This window comes from Stenella coeruleoalba (genome assembly GCF_951394435.1).
Source record: "Stenella coeruleoalba genome assembly, chromosome: 12".
NCBI lineage: Eukaryota > Metazoa > Chordata > Mammalia > Artiodactyla > Delphinidae > Stenella > Stenella coeruleoalba.
This window is the reverse complement of record NC_137158.1, coordinates 56,702,339-56,718,038: the sequence shown is the minus strand read 5'-3', so window position 1 is coordinate 56,718,038 and position 15,700 is coordinate 56,702,339. Positions and strand designations below refer to the sequence as shown.

Genomic DNA, 15,700 nt, shown 5'->3' with positions numbered 1-15,700 from the left:
TCTTGTGTTTGTCACAATTTATCTGTTGAGGAACCCAGGCCATTTGACTTGTAGTTTTCACACAGTCTGCATTTTACTGATTGCATACAAATGTCCTCTTCAGTTCAACATGTTCCTTTGAGTTTCCTGAAAATTGGCAGCCAGATCTAGAGTCAAGTTTGATCCTGTGGCAGTGCTAGAGGAGGTGCATGGTGTGATTACCAGAGGCACAAAATGTCTCCTATTTCTTTTTGTGATTCTGATACCAATTGATGTTTAATGCCTATGTTCATTCCTGGTGGTTGTAAGTTGTGATATTCTAATTTTATTATTTCTTTTGTATTTTGTTTAATTAATGAAGACACACTTATCATCATCTCCTATCTGGCTACCCAGTGTCATAGTTCATTTTAGGAAGGGCATGGTAACTTCTCAAATCTTTGCTTTAATTATTGGTTTTTAATATAATTAGTTGGTTCCTGTCATCCTCCAAAGGTGACTGATTCTTCTTCCTCTTTTTTTTAATATCAAGAACTTATGGATTTAGGCATATTTAATAGACTTCAATTCATTGCAATTAATACTATTTTTAAGACTCACATCATCCCAGGTTGGCTCCAGTGTCCATTTGATATAACTTCAGTAATCTTCGATAGCTTTCTTGTATTGCTATCTGATGTCAGTGTCATCTTGCACATTTTCTCTTTTAGACCTGGTGCCCTGTTTTACAATTTTGAGAAATTATATTTCAGGACCATTATGTGAATGCTGAGGGGTATTCATTGCTAGATCTTCTCAGTGAACAGAACTAAGAAAAATATACATATATATTTAAAGGTAAAATAACTATTAGTTTATATTGATATTTCAAATTCAAGCCTAAAGTTTTTCACTTAATGTTTTCTTTATTACAGTTTGTCAGTTACATCTTTTTTTCCACACTCATATTTTTGGTTCTCAATGACACAGAGAAAGAGACAATTACAATATCCCATAATCACTCATTTTAAAATCTCATGTTGTTTTGAATACTTGTACCCTATCTCCATTGTTAGCATAGAGCCATTGCATATTGTACTCTCTCCCATTTAGCTCTTATTTGGTGTTAGTTCTATGTGTAGCTATGTTTTTTAATGTTCATCATCAGTATGTATGTCATGTCTTAGTAATTTTGGTTGTTTGAAACTTATTTTCTGGGAGATTCCACAGGAATAAGCTCATGTAAATAATATTCCCTGAGTTCTTGGATGTTGATAATAGTTTATATGTGCCCTTGGTTCTTATGTCAATTTTGAAGGTTATAAAATCCTTCATTTGCATTTTCTTTCCTTGAGTAACTTAAATGTGTTACTTCATTTTCTTGTGGCATAAAGCCTTGCTGTCAAAGTCTGATAATAAATTTTCTTTTCCTTATAAGTCTCCTACCTGCTTTTCTAGATAGTCAAAGCATTCTTTTTCTATTTCTTTAAAGATTTTAGTTTTGTAAGAATCTATATCAAGGTAGCAAATACATGGTTACCCAGAACTTAAACTTCTATAAGTATTTGATCAAGAATATCTACCTAATGGTGATATTTTGCATATCTCTGTTACTACATCATGCTATGGACTAGCATTGTCTTCTTTACCAATGACACTGGAGTTCTTTGTACCTTTAATCAGATTAGAGAACCAATTCCAGAAAACCCAGAACCAAACCAAATCAGAAAACTCATCCCTAAAATTCTTTTCTTCCAGAACCATTTCTGGTAACAAAATCATCTCTGTTAGTCAGGGTTCAAACATGAAAAGCAGATCAGAAGGAGAGATGATAGAGAGATAGATAGATAGATAGATAGATAGATAGATAGATAGATTTTTTTTTTTTTTCAAGAGATTTGTTGCAAGGAATTGGTTTATGTTATTGTGGAACCTGGCTGGGCAAGTCTGAAGTCTGTAGTCAAGCACTTCGAGAGGGCAGGCTGGAGTATTCAGGCACAGACTGAAGTTGCTCTTCACAGGTAGAATTTCTTCTGCTTCAGGGAAGCCTCAGATCCATTCTTACGACTTTTCAACTGATTGAATCAAGTCCACCTAGATTATCTAGGCTATTCTCCCTTATTTAATGTCATTTGGGTATGGACTTTAATCCCATCTGCAAAATACCTTAGTAGAGACACCTAGGTTAGTGTTTTGATTGAATAACTGGGGACTGTAGCCTTGTCAAGTTGATATATTAAAAGACCATGACAGTTATCAAATATATTATCCACTTAGATATTGTTTTGTTTATTATCTTCATAATATTGCTATTACCAGGATTTGCAGTTAGAACTTTTGCACAATTGTCTCAGCTAATATTCTCAGCATCTCTGTTGAATAAGCTGTTACAAATTGATATCCCCATTTTTAGATGAAAAGGCAGAGATTTGAGAAGTAACGAGAAACTGTGAAGCTAATAAATAGTCATTGCAGGACTAGAACGTAGGTATCATCTCCCATAGTTCCGTCTACTTACTCTGCCCTCTTGTGTGACTCCTCGTATTGTTCACCTTGTCCCAATATTGCAAAAACACCTTCACTTCTTAGGTCAAACTTCATTTTCTTGTTTAATACCTGACAGTTTTTGTGAAACTTGGTTAATTATCCTGATTCTAGTAATTTGCTATCGCCAGCACATTTTTACCCTATGTTGTATCAGAATTACAATATTTGCCTCTTTCTTTTTCTGTGTCAAATATCATTTGCCTTGTTCATACTTTCATTGCCGTACAGTAAATATGTTGTGAACTTAGTATTGTAATTTTAGGGTAATTTCTCCTAGAGGAATGCTATTTTCTTTTGGTTTAATCTATTGAAATCAATATCATAATTTCTAACGGATATAAATGAGTGCTTTTCTCAAAATAGTAACAGTGTTTCTAATTTTAGAAATTTATAAATTTCTAAACCTTTAAGTTTGCCATGATCCTTCATTTTTCTAAAATTCTTTGATTTAATTGTTCAATAATGATGATGATGATGATAGCTTTATCATACCTATGAGAAAGAAAAACATTTCCTATGGCAGACAAGCCCCAGTAAGGAACCCCCAGGTCCTTGGAATTAATTTGGCTGGATTGTCATATGAGTCACATCAACCCTACTTAATTATGGTGTGCAAATTTACAGACGTTAGTTTTGGAAAAAGGGCAAGTACTGACAAATTATATGCGGTCCTCTTAATATTATTCAATAGGAACTTAAATACCAAACATAGGAAAACAGTCTCTTTCCAGTTTCTCCACCTCTAAGAGGATGGAGGAGACCTGTATCATTATGTGCCCAGGAAAGGCAGTGAAGAATAAATAAAGCAATAAATGTAATTTAATTTTTTCTTCAAGTCAATAGAGTGAAATAATCTCTGCAAGGGTTCTAAGTGCTGCATTATTGAATTTAAAATTAAATTGGATTAATTCTATTCCTCAAGCTTTGAAAAGAGAAGCTGAAATAAACTGTTCCATATTTTAACCATATCACATTAGCTTTTAGGATTTCAAGTTGAAAGTAAGTAATAGAAAACCAAACGTATTACATCACTTAACAGGAAGTCCAGAAATAGGGGGGCTCTAAGAGCTGTTGACACCATTTTATTTTATTTCAACTTTAAATTTTTCTCAGGAGAACAAAGTAAGGGTTTATTAAGTGGTAGTACACTCTCGGGGGAGAGTGGGCAGACTCAGGTGAGTAGCTGCCGACACCGTTTTAGAGACGTGATCAAGAACCTGATCCTGTCTTTCTCCTCAATGTGCCATTCTCAGCATTTTAGTCATGACATTGAGAAAAAGAAAAGAGGACCCACTGTGTTTTCTCTAGAAGTGAGGAAACCTTTCTGGAAATGACTTGGCTTATTCCTATTATTTCTCATTGGCGAGAATCACACCCATTTTTAGACCTGTCAACTTTTCATGGGAACAGGACCTCCATCATGTTTTCAACCAGTGTCTCAAGCTGAAATATCTTGATGCATAACCGAGGGATCTTGTAAAAATGCAGATTTTGATTCAGTAGATCTAGAGCGATCTCTAGACTTTGCATTTGTAACAATCTGACAGGTGATCCTAATGCTACAATTTATTATAGATACTGTGAATTAACCAATATTACCACTACACTACTTTATGCCAGGAACTGAACTTGTCAAATAAATACTGCATGCACCCTGCATGATGAAGCTTACTTAGTTTACTAGTGGAGTCATAATAGTAATTCCAGTGACTTGCCTAGAGTTACTTGGTAAGTGACGAGTCTCAGCAACCTGTACTGGAGACAGAATAAATAAGAAAGCATGACAAGGATCTGGGGAGGAAGGGAGAGGAATGAAAAAACAAAGTGCTAGGTTATAATCCTTGGATGTATAATTTTGTGGTTCATTTCTTAGTATTTCTCAAGGTTGGGGATTTTGAAATGGAGAATCACATAAAAATCTCAAAGCAGGATAAAGAGCCCGGAACTGAAGAATATAAGGTAGAAAACTATATGCAAACACTGCTGTATAAGAGAGAAATTTACCATTACTTCTTATTTCCTTCTTCCATAGCCCTGCCTACTCTGCTAAATTGATAGCTTGTAGGCAGGCAAAGACCTATTAGTTTGGATTATAAAAGAAAAAGTTATTATTTTTGACTTCTGAAATATACATATCATGAATTGCTACTTTGAAATGTAATGCCTTACTGAAAGTAAATAAAGCAAATGAAGTAAATAAAGCAATGTCTAATATAGTAGATTACATTTCTCATTGATACAATGCATTGATCAAGGCTCAACAACAAATAATCAACTCACTGGACTGTACCTATGATACAAATGAAACAAAAAGCAGCTTTGGTTTATTTTAGAGGAAATACTACTGGATTTTGTGTCTTTAAACCTAATTTTGAGTTTTAATCCTGCTACTAACAGGCTGTGTATCACATTTTTAATCCTTCTGAATTCTGATTTTATAATCTTTAAATGGAAATGACTATCACAGAAGGTTTGTAATAGAGAACAGTGACAGAACCAAGGTAATAGCTAGTATAATATGAGGTACATGGAGACGCTTATTAAATGATTTTTGAAGAAAAATCTGAATGTTATGACTCTATAATTATTTTTATTGTTATTTTATTTCAAGAGATAAATAGCACCTAAGTGTACTATGCTCATTAATTATAGAAACAATGTGTATCCTATATAAGCATATATAGTTATGTTAGTATAGTAATACACACAAATACAAACACAATGTAATCAACTTTGTGATCTCCTGATGGTCCTCAACATCTCTGAGTTCAGAAGGAGCTTGGCATAAATGATCTCTAGATGTCCTTGAGGTTCTGTATTTTTGTAGCTTCCTTTTATTATTAATTGTAATTAATGATTTTTATATATTTTGTTATATAAATTTATGAAAAACTAAGGAAGTTTTACATGACTTTTGTCTCTAAAAATACCAGCGATTTTAGTCCATTTTAACAAAGAAGTTGAGTACCCACTAAATAATGATAACATACTACATATATGATGCTGTGGAAGAAAAAATACAAAATTTGAAGCCCTACCTTCAGGATGATTTCAGTACACAAAAAGGTAAAAGGACATATATAGAATATATTGTAGAAGAGATTCAAGATAGAAATGCTGGTGATTACATTTTTATGATGATCTTTGAGTTTTTGAGACACTATTCATGGTAATTTCAGTGGGAATGGAAAGTGAAGAGTATGTATAAGTTGATGAAATGTGAGGTTGAGGCAGAGAGGACGTTGTTAGATTTCATAGCTCGTGGCACTGTGGGCATCAACTAGGAATATCTAAGAGCTTTTGGTCTCCCTTGTTGGGTAATTCAGATTTTTCATGAGAGCAAATGACTGATTGCAGCAAAAGTCAGTAGTGTTCTTGTAATTGTTGCATAGAAATAGTGTATATCCTGTATTGGCAGTGTATAACAATGGAAAGTTTTTAAAAATCCAGAATTCTTTCAGGCTAGTGAAAATCTCTGAAGTGGCTGCTTGTAAAAGTAAAGGGTCAGAAAGTAAGGTCTCACTGACAATGCGGAAGATTGAAAGAATAGGAGACAATGTCCCGGGCAATTGTGATTCAAACTGAGAAAACTATCTTAGCGTAGGGACAAGGTAGTAACGAAGGCTGTTGGGCATCACTGAGGCCAGAGTGAGTTTTGGGATCACTGAGAATATTCACAGAACTATGGTGGAAAGGATAATCTGACCTGATAGATAACTGACTGGAAGGCTCTTTGGGCAAGCTGGGAACTCTGGAAGTTGAGAGGCTGTTGAGTGGGATAGTGAAAGAGTGGCCTGCAAGTGAGGAACAAGGATAAAGGGTAAGAAAGTAGAAGAAAATGTGCCCTCCTTTGAGAAAAGTTTGGAGGAAAGTGTTATTGTGAGATGAATGTCAATTAAGATGGAAAGATGAAATAATAATTATTCAGAGGGAAACATTAAGGGTACTTAGTAACTCTTCACAAGAGAAGACGGATTTTTGAAAAAGACATGGTGTTAAAAGACGTGAGTGTTGTGTGTGCACAAGCAAGATGATTTAGAAGACAAGGTGGGCAGCAGGAGTTGGCTGGTCTTGCTAAAGGAAGAACTGAGAAAGGTGATGGAAGATGGAGAGTGCCACTGGAGGGGTAAATTAGGGGAGGATGAGGTGAGGGCATGTACCTGTCTAAACAGTGCTGCCTTCCAATTAGAAAGATGGTATCAAATGATATGATAATTGAAAACCATGCTGTTTGAGATTCTCATGTGTAAAATTTTTGTTTGTTTGTTTGTTCATGTGGTTTATAGGGAAAGAGAATTTAGGCTAGATTTTATGGATTTATATTTTAGGGCTTTTGAGTATAAGTTGCTTTTTCTCTTTATTATTATTCAAGGGAATGAGCAGAGGATCTTGGTGCAAAAATCATGGAATCTGTGGGTCAGGAAAGAAGAGTCAACAAAACACTGAATGAGTGAAAAATTTTGACTTTAGTCAAAATTGGGACTTTTTTATCCTTAGGTATATATGCATATACAGGCGCATACGCATATGTATAACATAATTTGCACATATATATCATTTCAGATATGGAGAAGGGTGTTAAAGGTACAGTGGATTTTAGGATTTTAAAAATTATTAAAGTAATAGGGTGATTCCTTTATTATTTACCTGTTTAAAAAAATGCAAAGTGTTTCAAACATACAAAAACAATTATAAAAAAAGATAAATTGACCACTAACATACCCACCACTCTAATTTAATAGAAGTTGACATTTTTCATTTTTGTCTCCTATCTTAATTTTTGTTAAGGATTTTGTTGTTGTTGTTGTTAGATTTAAACATGTATTTCAGTGGAATGCAGGAGATGTTCAACTTTTTTTTTTTTACCAGGACCCTACTGGTTTTAGTTTGCTTAGTTTAACTGCCACATTGAATTTTACTGAATGGATAAATCTCAGTTTATTTATCCACCACTCAGGAATATGTGGATCTTTCCCATACTTAACTATTACAAACGATTCTGAGTTCAGCATTCTTGTACATATCTGTGTGAACACACATAGAAGAGTGATCCAAACATAGAAATGTAGAAGTGGAATTGTTGGGTCCTAAGTTTTATGCATCTTCAACTTTACTAGATAGTAGCAAATTATTTTCTAAAATGACTGTAACCATTTACAATTCTAGTAATTTTACGGTTCTGTTTTCCATATCTAGTGATGAAATGATATTTCAAGTAGTGTGAAAGGGTACCAGGAATACTTAGCATTTTACCAACAAGAAGTTAGGATGAGGCTCATGACCAATTCTCTCTCATAGTTGTAGCTTTTCTTTGCCCTTTGTGCTATCTTTGACATAAAGAATTTTTAAATTTAGGTTGAGGATCTCTTTTCATGGTTATTAGACATACACATATTCTCTTTTTATAGCCTGTCCATTTTTTGATAGGGTGGTTTGTCTTTTTTCTTATTGAACTGTAGATGAATTTTACATAACCTGGCTATTCATCTTTTGATGATTATTTTCATGACAAATATCTTATTACAGCTTGTGGCTTGCTTTTTTCACTTTATTTATGATGTCTTTCAACATATAGAAGTTAGAAATTTTATTATATTTGAATATTTCAACCATTTCCTTTATGGTCTTGTGTGAGGCACCCTGATACTGTAAATATGTTTTTCCAATAGTTTATTTTAAAAGTTGACAGGTATGCTTTTAACTTTTAGGTTCCTTTGATTATTTCTTTTAAATGGTATAAGTTGGCTGTCATTAATGCCAAAGAGATAAAAATTTGCAAAGAGTACAGATTTTGGTTTGACTCTAAATTATTCATTAGTATTTTATAGTCACGATCGCATGCTACACATCTAGAATAGATGCATTGGGCATGGTCTCAGTCTCCTGAAGGGGACAAACCTATTAAGCACATGCAGTATAGTATAAGGGCGAAAAGAAGACTTTATATATAGGGAGTCTGGCAGAAGGGAGGGGGCAGTGGATCATTTGCCAAAGGGCCATTAACTGTCCTGCTAATTCATATACTCTGGGCTAATAACAATTTTATGGAAAACTGAGATTACTATTACATAGTTTCAGCACTTCACCCCTTAAAGGATAGCAGTGTTTACTTACATACTTTTCCTGATTGAAAGACAATGGTAAAAATTTGTGGGGCTACACAGATATTTTCCGCCTAATTTTAACAAACAAGAATAACTTATCACAGATGTTCATTGCCAAGATGCTTTAGATTTCTGGAAATGTTAAGAACCTGTTTTTTAAAGATTGGTTTCTGTTTACAGAGGCGAAATGGAGAAGATATACCAGTAGCGCAGACTAAGAACATCAATCACAGAAGATTTGCTGCTTCCTTTAGATTGCAAGAAGTGACAAAAACCGACCAGGATTTGTATCGCTGTGTAACTCAGTCAGAACGAGGTTCTGGTGTGTCCAATTTTGCTCAACTTATTGTAAGAGGTAAAGTAAAATTGCTTTCACTTCATGAAATGACATCACTTCATTAGAACAATGCAACTTTTGTAGATATTTGGATCGATTTTTAAATCAAGTACTCTTCATCTCAAGTCACTATAAAACCATATCATTATAAAAGTTCTGAAAATGTCTTAAGGTCAAATTAAGACTGTAGTTGTATAGTTTGTCAGGCAAGTTTATAGTTGTATAGTTTGTCAGGCAAGTTTTCAGCAAATGATTTCTATCGAAGGGAATCTATTTTTAAAAGCTCTAATAGGGCTAAACATAAAAAATACTTTATTCCATATTGCCATCATCTAGTTTGTATTTTAACTTTAGATTGATTTTTCCTGTTTACAGTAGTTCTCTAGATACTTTAGTTTTTCAAAGCATTGTGGCAATTATGTCAAGGTCAAAGTTTCTATCCCCGTGTATACCCGTAAATTTTACCGGTATCAAAACCCAGTTGTGGCTGTTCACTAATTCTGGCCCCCTATGGAATCTTAGAAAATTACACTTTCTAAGAGGTCCTCAGTATTCTGGGATACTAAGGCTACCAGAAGAATTGTGAGGGATTATGATGCATCAGTACATATCTTTAGTGAATACTGGAAAAACAAGTACAAGTGCTCAATGTATATTACATTCATTGAAAATTGACTGAGTCCCTATATATTCCACTGTTCTAGATTGTGGAGATACAGTGGTTAGTAAAATACAAAGACTCTGCCCATATATAGCTTAACACTGAGGTATATTAGGCACATCATATAGGAAGATGTTGAAGATGTAGTATCAAGTCATGGTATGTGTTATGAATAAAAATAAATACACAAAATGACAGAGATTGATATTTTAGTTAAGATTATCTGGAAGGCCTCTTTGAGAACGTGACAACTGAGCTGAAACCTTAAAAAAATGACGACATCAGCCGTGTGAATATTTAGAGGAAAAGCAGCTTTGTTGAATAGGCTATCATGCATCAATCGATTATGACACAAATGAAAATAATTATAAACCATGTAAATCTCTTCAAGGAGAAGTTTGGCAGATTTTAACAAAAACATCTAAAGTGGACTGAGATTTGTCAGAGACATCAGGGAAGGCCTTTCCAGATGAGGATTGTGGATGTGAGAGGCAGGGGTAAGAGAAAGAAGGACCAGCAAGCAGAGAGCAAGGCATGTGTCAATGCTTAGAGGCTGGAAGGAGAAAATGAGATACATCCATATTCAAGTTAATATATTTTATAATGCTTGACATCAAATGTATTTTGATGTCATGTATTATTTTAAGATTTACTTGATAGCAGAAGCTAACACACCATTGTAGGGCAGTTATACTCTAATAAAGATGTAAAAAAAAAAGATTTACTTGATTTTAATACTTTAACCTTTAATGCTTTTAAAAGAAAATTGAAATTCAGACTATTTGATAATTGCCCAGAGCCACAAAGATCTAATAACTGGCTGAGCCAGAATTTAATTCCATGTTTCTTTTTTTTTTTAAAGGAATTTTGCCTTATTTATTTATTTATTTTATTTTACTTTGGCTGTGTTGGGTCTTCGTTTCTGTGCGAGGGCTTTCTCTAGTTGCGGCAAGTGGGGGCCACTCCTCATCGCGGTGCACGGGCCTCTCACTATCGCAGCCTCTCTTGTTGCGGAGCACAGGCTCCAGACGCACAGGCTCAGTAATTGTGGCCCACGGGGCTAGGTGCTCCACGGCATGTGGGATCTTCCCAGACCAGGGCTCGAACCTGTGACCCCTGCATTGGCAGGCGGACTCTCAACCACTGTGCCACCAGGGAAGCCCTAATTCCGTGTTTCTTAACTCCTGGTGCCAGGCTCATTCCTTTCCACCACAGCTTTATCTCGCATTAGCATTATTAAATAAGGCTATTAGCCACTTGTAATGCTTTTGTCACGAGAGATTCTGTAGCTCATCAAAAAAAAAAAAAAAAGCTTATCTTTGTAAATTGTATAGGACTCTATTATAAATAAAACTTATCTCATGGCTCCTGAGTTAGCTTATATTACCTGCTTAAGTTCATGAAATCATAGCCCCAGTTCACTGACAAATAAGAAAATATGATAATATTTAACTCTGGTGTTTAGATAGAGAGGCAGTTTAACTTATGTTCATATATGTTTGTATATTCATCTTTGGTGAGCCCTGTTGCTGAATCTTTCTCACCGGAGCCTGAAGGTACTTTTGAAAAGCCTGAAGGTGTCCTTGGGTAATCTTCAGAGTGATTAAGATGCTGTGGATACAGGAAGGTGGGTGTATTCTTGAGTCATCATGCTCACTGTATCTTCACTGTACTTGTATGTGCGTGCACGATGTGCAGCCCCTGAAGCAGATGGTGGCTTTTAATAGTGCAGCTAGAGTGCTTCTGAATAACTTACAGTTACATACTTATATCAATATAGATATAAATACATAGATATAAAATTTTTTTGAGGGAATGGCCCCCGATGTATTCAACAATTCATAGAAGGCAGAGTTGAAGCTTTTATCCAGGTGTTCTCTTTAAAGATAAATTTCCTTCTTTCAGATAGCCATTTAATGCCTGTTTATTTATTTATTTATTTATTTTTTGTGGTATGCGGCCCTCTCACTGTTGTGGCCTCTCCCGTTGCGGAGCACAGGCTCCGGACACGCAGGCTCAGCGGCCATGGCTCACGGGCCCAGCCTCTCCGCAGCATGTGGGATCTTCCCGGACCGGGGTACGAACCCATGTCCCCTGCATCGGCAGGCGGACTCTCAACCACTGCGCCACCAGGGAAGCCCAATGCCTGTTTATTTTAAAAGAGATTTATTTTGGATTACTAGATTTCTCTTGTTTACCTGATCTGAAAAGTACATTTTATCAAAGCTTGGTGTTCTTTACTTGGAGAAACTCCATTATTTCTATTCTAGGAGTGTCGCTTGTGGAGTGAATAATTATTTCAGTAAGATTTATAAAAGGACACTTCTTGAGTTTCATAGAAAGTTTTGGCTGTTTTTCTTTCCCTTTTTAAATTTTTTTATTTTTTAAGAAAGTCCTGGCATTTAACCTATATTTTGTTTTAGGTTTTATATTGTACCTGTTGGTTTAAGATATGATGGCACTTTGAATGTACTATCCAGAGTGTGTTAACATCTTAGAAATGTATTTTGATAGTTTTGGCAGTTTTCTTTTTTCTTTTCAACATATTTTAGTTTGTTATGTATCTGATACTTACAGGTGATACTCTGCTTGTTGTTTTATTTGAAAACTAATATAAAGCAACACGTTTTCTTGTTTGTCCAGATAACCACCGAATAAATATTACTAACAACAAAACACACCCTTCAGGGTCAGCTCTCCTGGTGTTGAACTAGTGCTGAGAATTAACTATGGTGACAGGTCTTGTCTCTCATTGGCACTTTCAAAGCTGACATCCTGTTACATGCATATAAAAGATGGTAATTTTAAAGGAAATTTTTGGGGCAGTGATATGAATAGTCCTTAATAAGAGCTGGCATAGTATTGCCTGTTGTCAAAGATGACCCAAGGGTAAGAGTTTATTAGTGCATTTTCTCCTAAACTGAAAGTGACAGGGCATGCTTAAGGCTTTTTGGTTGCTGTTTGTTACAAATGAAAATTTCACTGCAAAATTCTCATGTTGAAGAGCATTGATCCCTGTTCTCCCACAGCCAGAGGAAGAAAAAATAAAATGTGCTTAAACAGAATATACTTTATCACGACTTTAGGTTTGCTTCCAGATCGTTTTGAGTAATGATAACCTTTTGTTTGTGAAAGCCAATCTTTATTGACAAAGAACTTTTTACAGAGATGAGATGAAGAGCAGATGTTTTGCTCCATGTTTCTACAAAATGGAAGTGTAAAAAATGTGAAATAGTTAAAATGATGTTTACAAGCTTCAGACTAAAAGCACCACCTTTGTAGTCTAAGTTATGTTATAGATTCTCAATCTTGATCTCATTTGCAGTCTTCTCCTTTCTTTTCCACCTGGCTGAATCAAAGACCCAACTAAATTTCTAGCCAACTGACCCACAATGAACTATAAAATTCTGATTGCTACAACTGACACTCAATTTCCATTCCCATTTGTTAGCTGTGTTTTTTAAATTTTTATCTGTGAAACTCCAATTACATTTTTGAAGTTCTTATCTGTGAAACTCCAATTACATTTTTGAAGTTCTTTAATGTGAAAAGCATAGCATTTTGTTTGTCTTTGTTGTTGGTTGGACTTTAAAATTTTAGTGGCAGCTATCACCATTATCAAAATTCTCTGGACATACATATTCTGTTAATATTTTTATCTATTCCTAATGAATACCACTGACCTCTAGCTGTAAAGTGAGGTGAATGTCAACACATGTACCAGTGTAGGTGGGCCTGTAAAACAAATTTTGGTGTTTAAAATCATGAGGACTTTGGATTCTTGTTGGTACTTCCCTTTGTAAGACAATACAAATTAATGTAAAAAATAAAAATGTATTTGCTGACTTTTATAACTAGAAGGTGCAGAGATAGGCTCCAGGGTTGGTTCATTTAGTCAGGAAGGATCCAGGTTCTTTCCAGTTCTTCACTCTGCAGTTCTTAGTTTTGGTTTTTATCCTAAGCCAGTGTCTCTTCATGGTCATAGGATACCCATATGGCTACATACTTCTTTGGTCTCATCCACTTGGGGATAAAGAGGTTACGACCTCTCACAGGTATCAAAAATTGCATGGCTGCATATGGAGAGACAACTGGAATGGCCAGTAGAGAACTTCTGTAAATGGGACTACAGAACATAACAATGCTATTCAAAGGCAGTCATTAATTCTATTCAGGTAAAATAGGAATTGAGGGAATTTTTCAGAAGAAGGTACAACTTTACCTTGAAGGACATGCAGAGTTCGGAACTTAGTAATGTGGGAGAAAGGTGTAGTTTATGTTCCATTAGAGTATGTCTAGTTCATCTTTGCTTGCTACAACACCTAGCACATGTTTTTACGCAAAGACAATAAATAAAATGTAGTTGAAGTCAGAGCGTGGGGCTGACCCCAAAAGATACAGGGAATGGATGATGAACCGCATTTCCCCCTTACCTACAGATGGAGGGAAGATTGCTGGCATACAGGAAAAGACGATGGCAGGTGTTTTTTGTAGGGTCTGAACCTGTCACTTTCCTTCTCGTATGAACTAGGGAGGGTGACTTTTTGTTTAGCATGAATTTTCTTCTCACTTGAAAAGCAATCTTGATTTAACTAATATGTTGTATTCTATTTTTTTTGTGTGTGTATATCAGTTAAAAATCAGATCTGACTGTCTCATTTTAGTATTTTTATATTAGAAGCAAGGACATTTGGGAAGTGGAAAACATGACATATTAATACTTTTCGTAGTTGGTGGTGAAAAGCCATGGAATTTCTAGCTTGAGTCCTTCAGCATTCTGCTTAACACCACACACTATTGATTTTTAACTAGTTTTCATAGCACAGCTGCCAGACTCTTGAATTCATATAAAGGTCCTTTTTCTTAATGGTGACTTGAAGATTCCTTTTCTTTGCTTCCATTGTGAAAATTAGTCAACTTGACAGGAAATTTAGAGTTACCTTGGAGAATTCAATTTAAACATTTATGTTTTACAAAATCTGAACTATAATAAAAGTTTAAGAATGCATGGATAAACCACATACAAATTTCCCCCAACTGCCCCTACGTGGCTAGGAAAGCACCTGCAGTCAGTCAGGGGATACCAAATGTTTCAAATATGAAGGAGATCCCAAATGTTGCACATCTAAAAATGTTACATTGCTACCCTTGAGTATCATAAAAGGAACATTTGGAGTCTTCAGGTGATTCAATTTACAAGATGTCTAGTACATTTTTAAATTCTAAATGAGCAAAAGGATACTGGAGGTCCTTATTTCAGTTAGTATATTATTACTGAAGCTCTGTTCTATCCACTTTTGTGTACCATTATTACAAATACTTTTTGCTGTTAATTTTCTCCTCCTCTGAGTTTCCTCATGCTACTTGATGAAAATGGTAATGTGTAGCACTTGTCTTGCCTGAGTGGTTATTTTCATGCTATTTATTTTCTTGTTTGTTTTAAAAATGAAAATGCAATGAGAGTTCTTTCCCAAAGGATTTCTGAGTGTATTTGCATTGGTGAGTCACACTTAGAGCTCTGCCTAATGTTTAGCAGTTGAGTTGCTGGTCACTATTTTTTTGGAGTGTGTCTTTGGGGATTTTGCTTTTGTTGAAGCTTTCTTCTTAAGAATTTGAGAAAGATCAAAGAGGAAGCAGAATGATTTGCATGCCAAATAATTCTTTCTGTTGAACTCTAGGGAATTTGATTTCAGAGCACTATATTTTCCTTCTGAGCCTCTTAATTCTGTTCTCTTGGGGTCTGTGATAAATGTAATTTGCGTTCGTTTGTTCTAAAGGATATATATCAACTTCCCAGACTAACAGTTTGGGGCTAACTAATTTATATTCCCCTCTCTGCTCATTCTTTTTCTTTCTCTTACCTACCCCAAACCAAAAAGGAAGCAATGAAGTCAATTTGTAACTTCATTGAAAAATCAGCTAGCAGTCTTTATTGAGTATTTAAAATGGTAAGTAATAGGCACCAGGAAATTACAAAGAAACCTCAGACATAGTTTCAGCTCTCAAGCAATTTATAATTTAATTAATTATATAGGAAAATGTAGAATTCTTGAATATTTTGACAGAGTTTTGACTTTGATTTTGGTCACATTT

General features: G+C 35.0%; 1 protein-coding gene across 6 annotated transcripts in view; it reads left to right on the top strand.

The window, feature by feature from the left end:
* PTPRK (protein tyrosine phosphatase receptor type K) overlaps positions 1–15,700 on the top strand; it is a 569,905-nt gene that overhangs the window by 306,709 nt on the left and 247,496 nt on the right. For all 6 annotated transcript variants that reach the window (XM_079939939.1, XM_079939937.1, XM_079939938.1 and 3 more), the window contains exon 6: positions 8,790–8,964. In XM_079939939.1, coding sequence (XP_079796065.1) covers positions 8,790–8,964 — 175 coding nt within the window. The remainder of the gene's footprint in view (positions 1–8,789; positions 8,965–15,700) is intronic.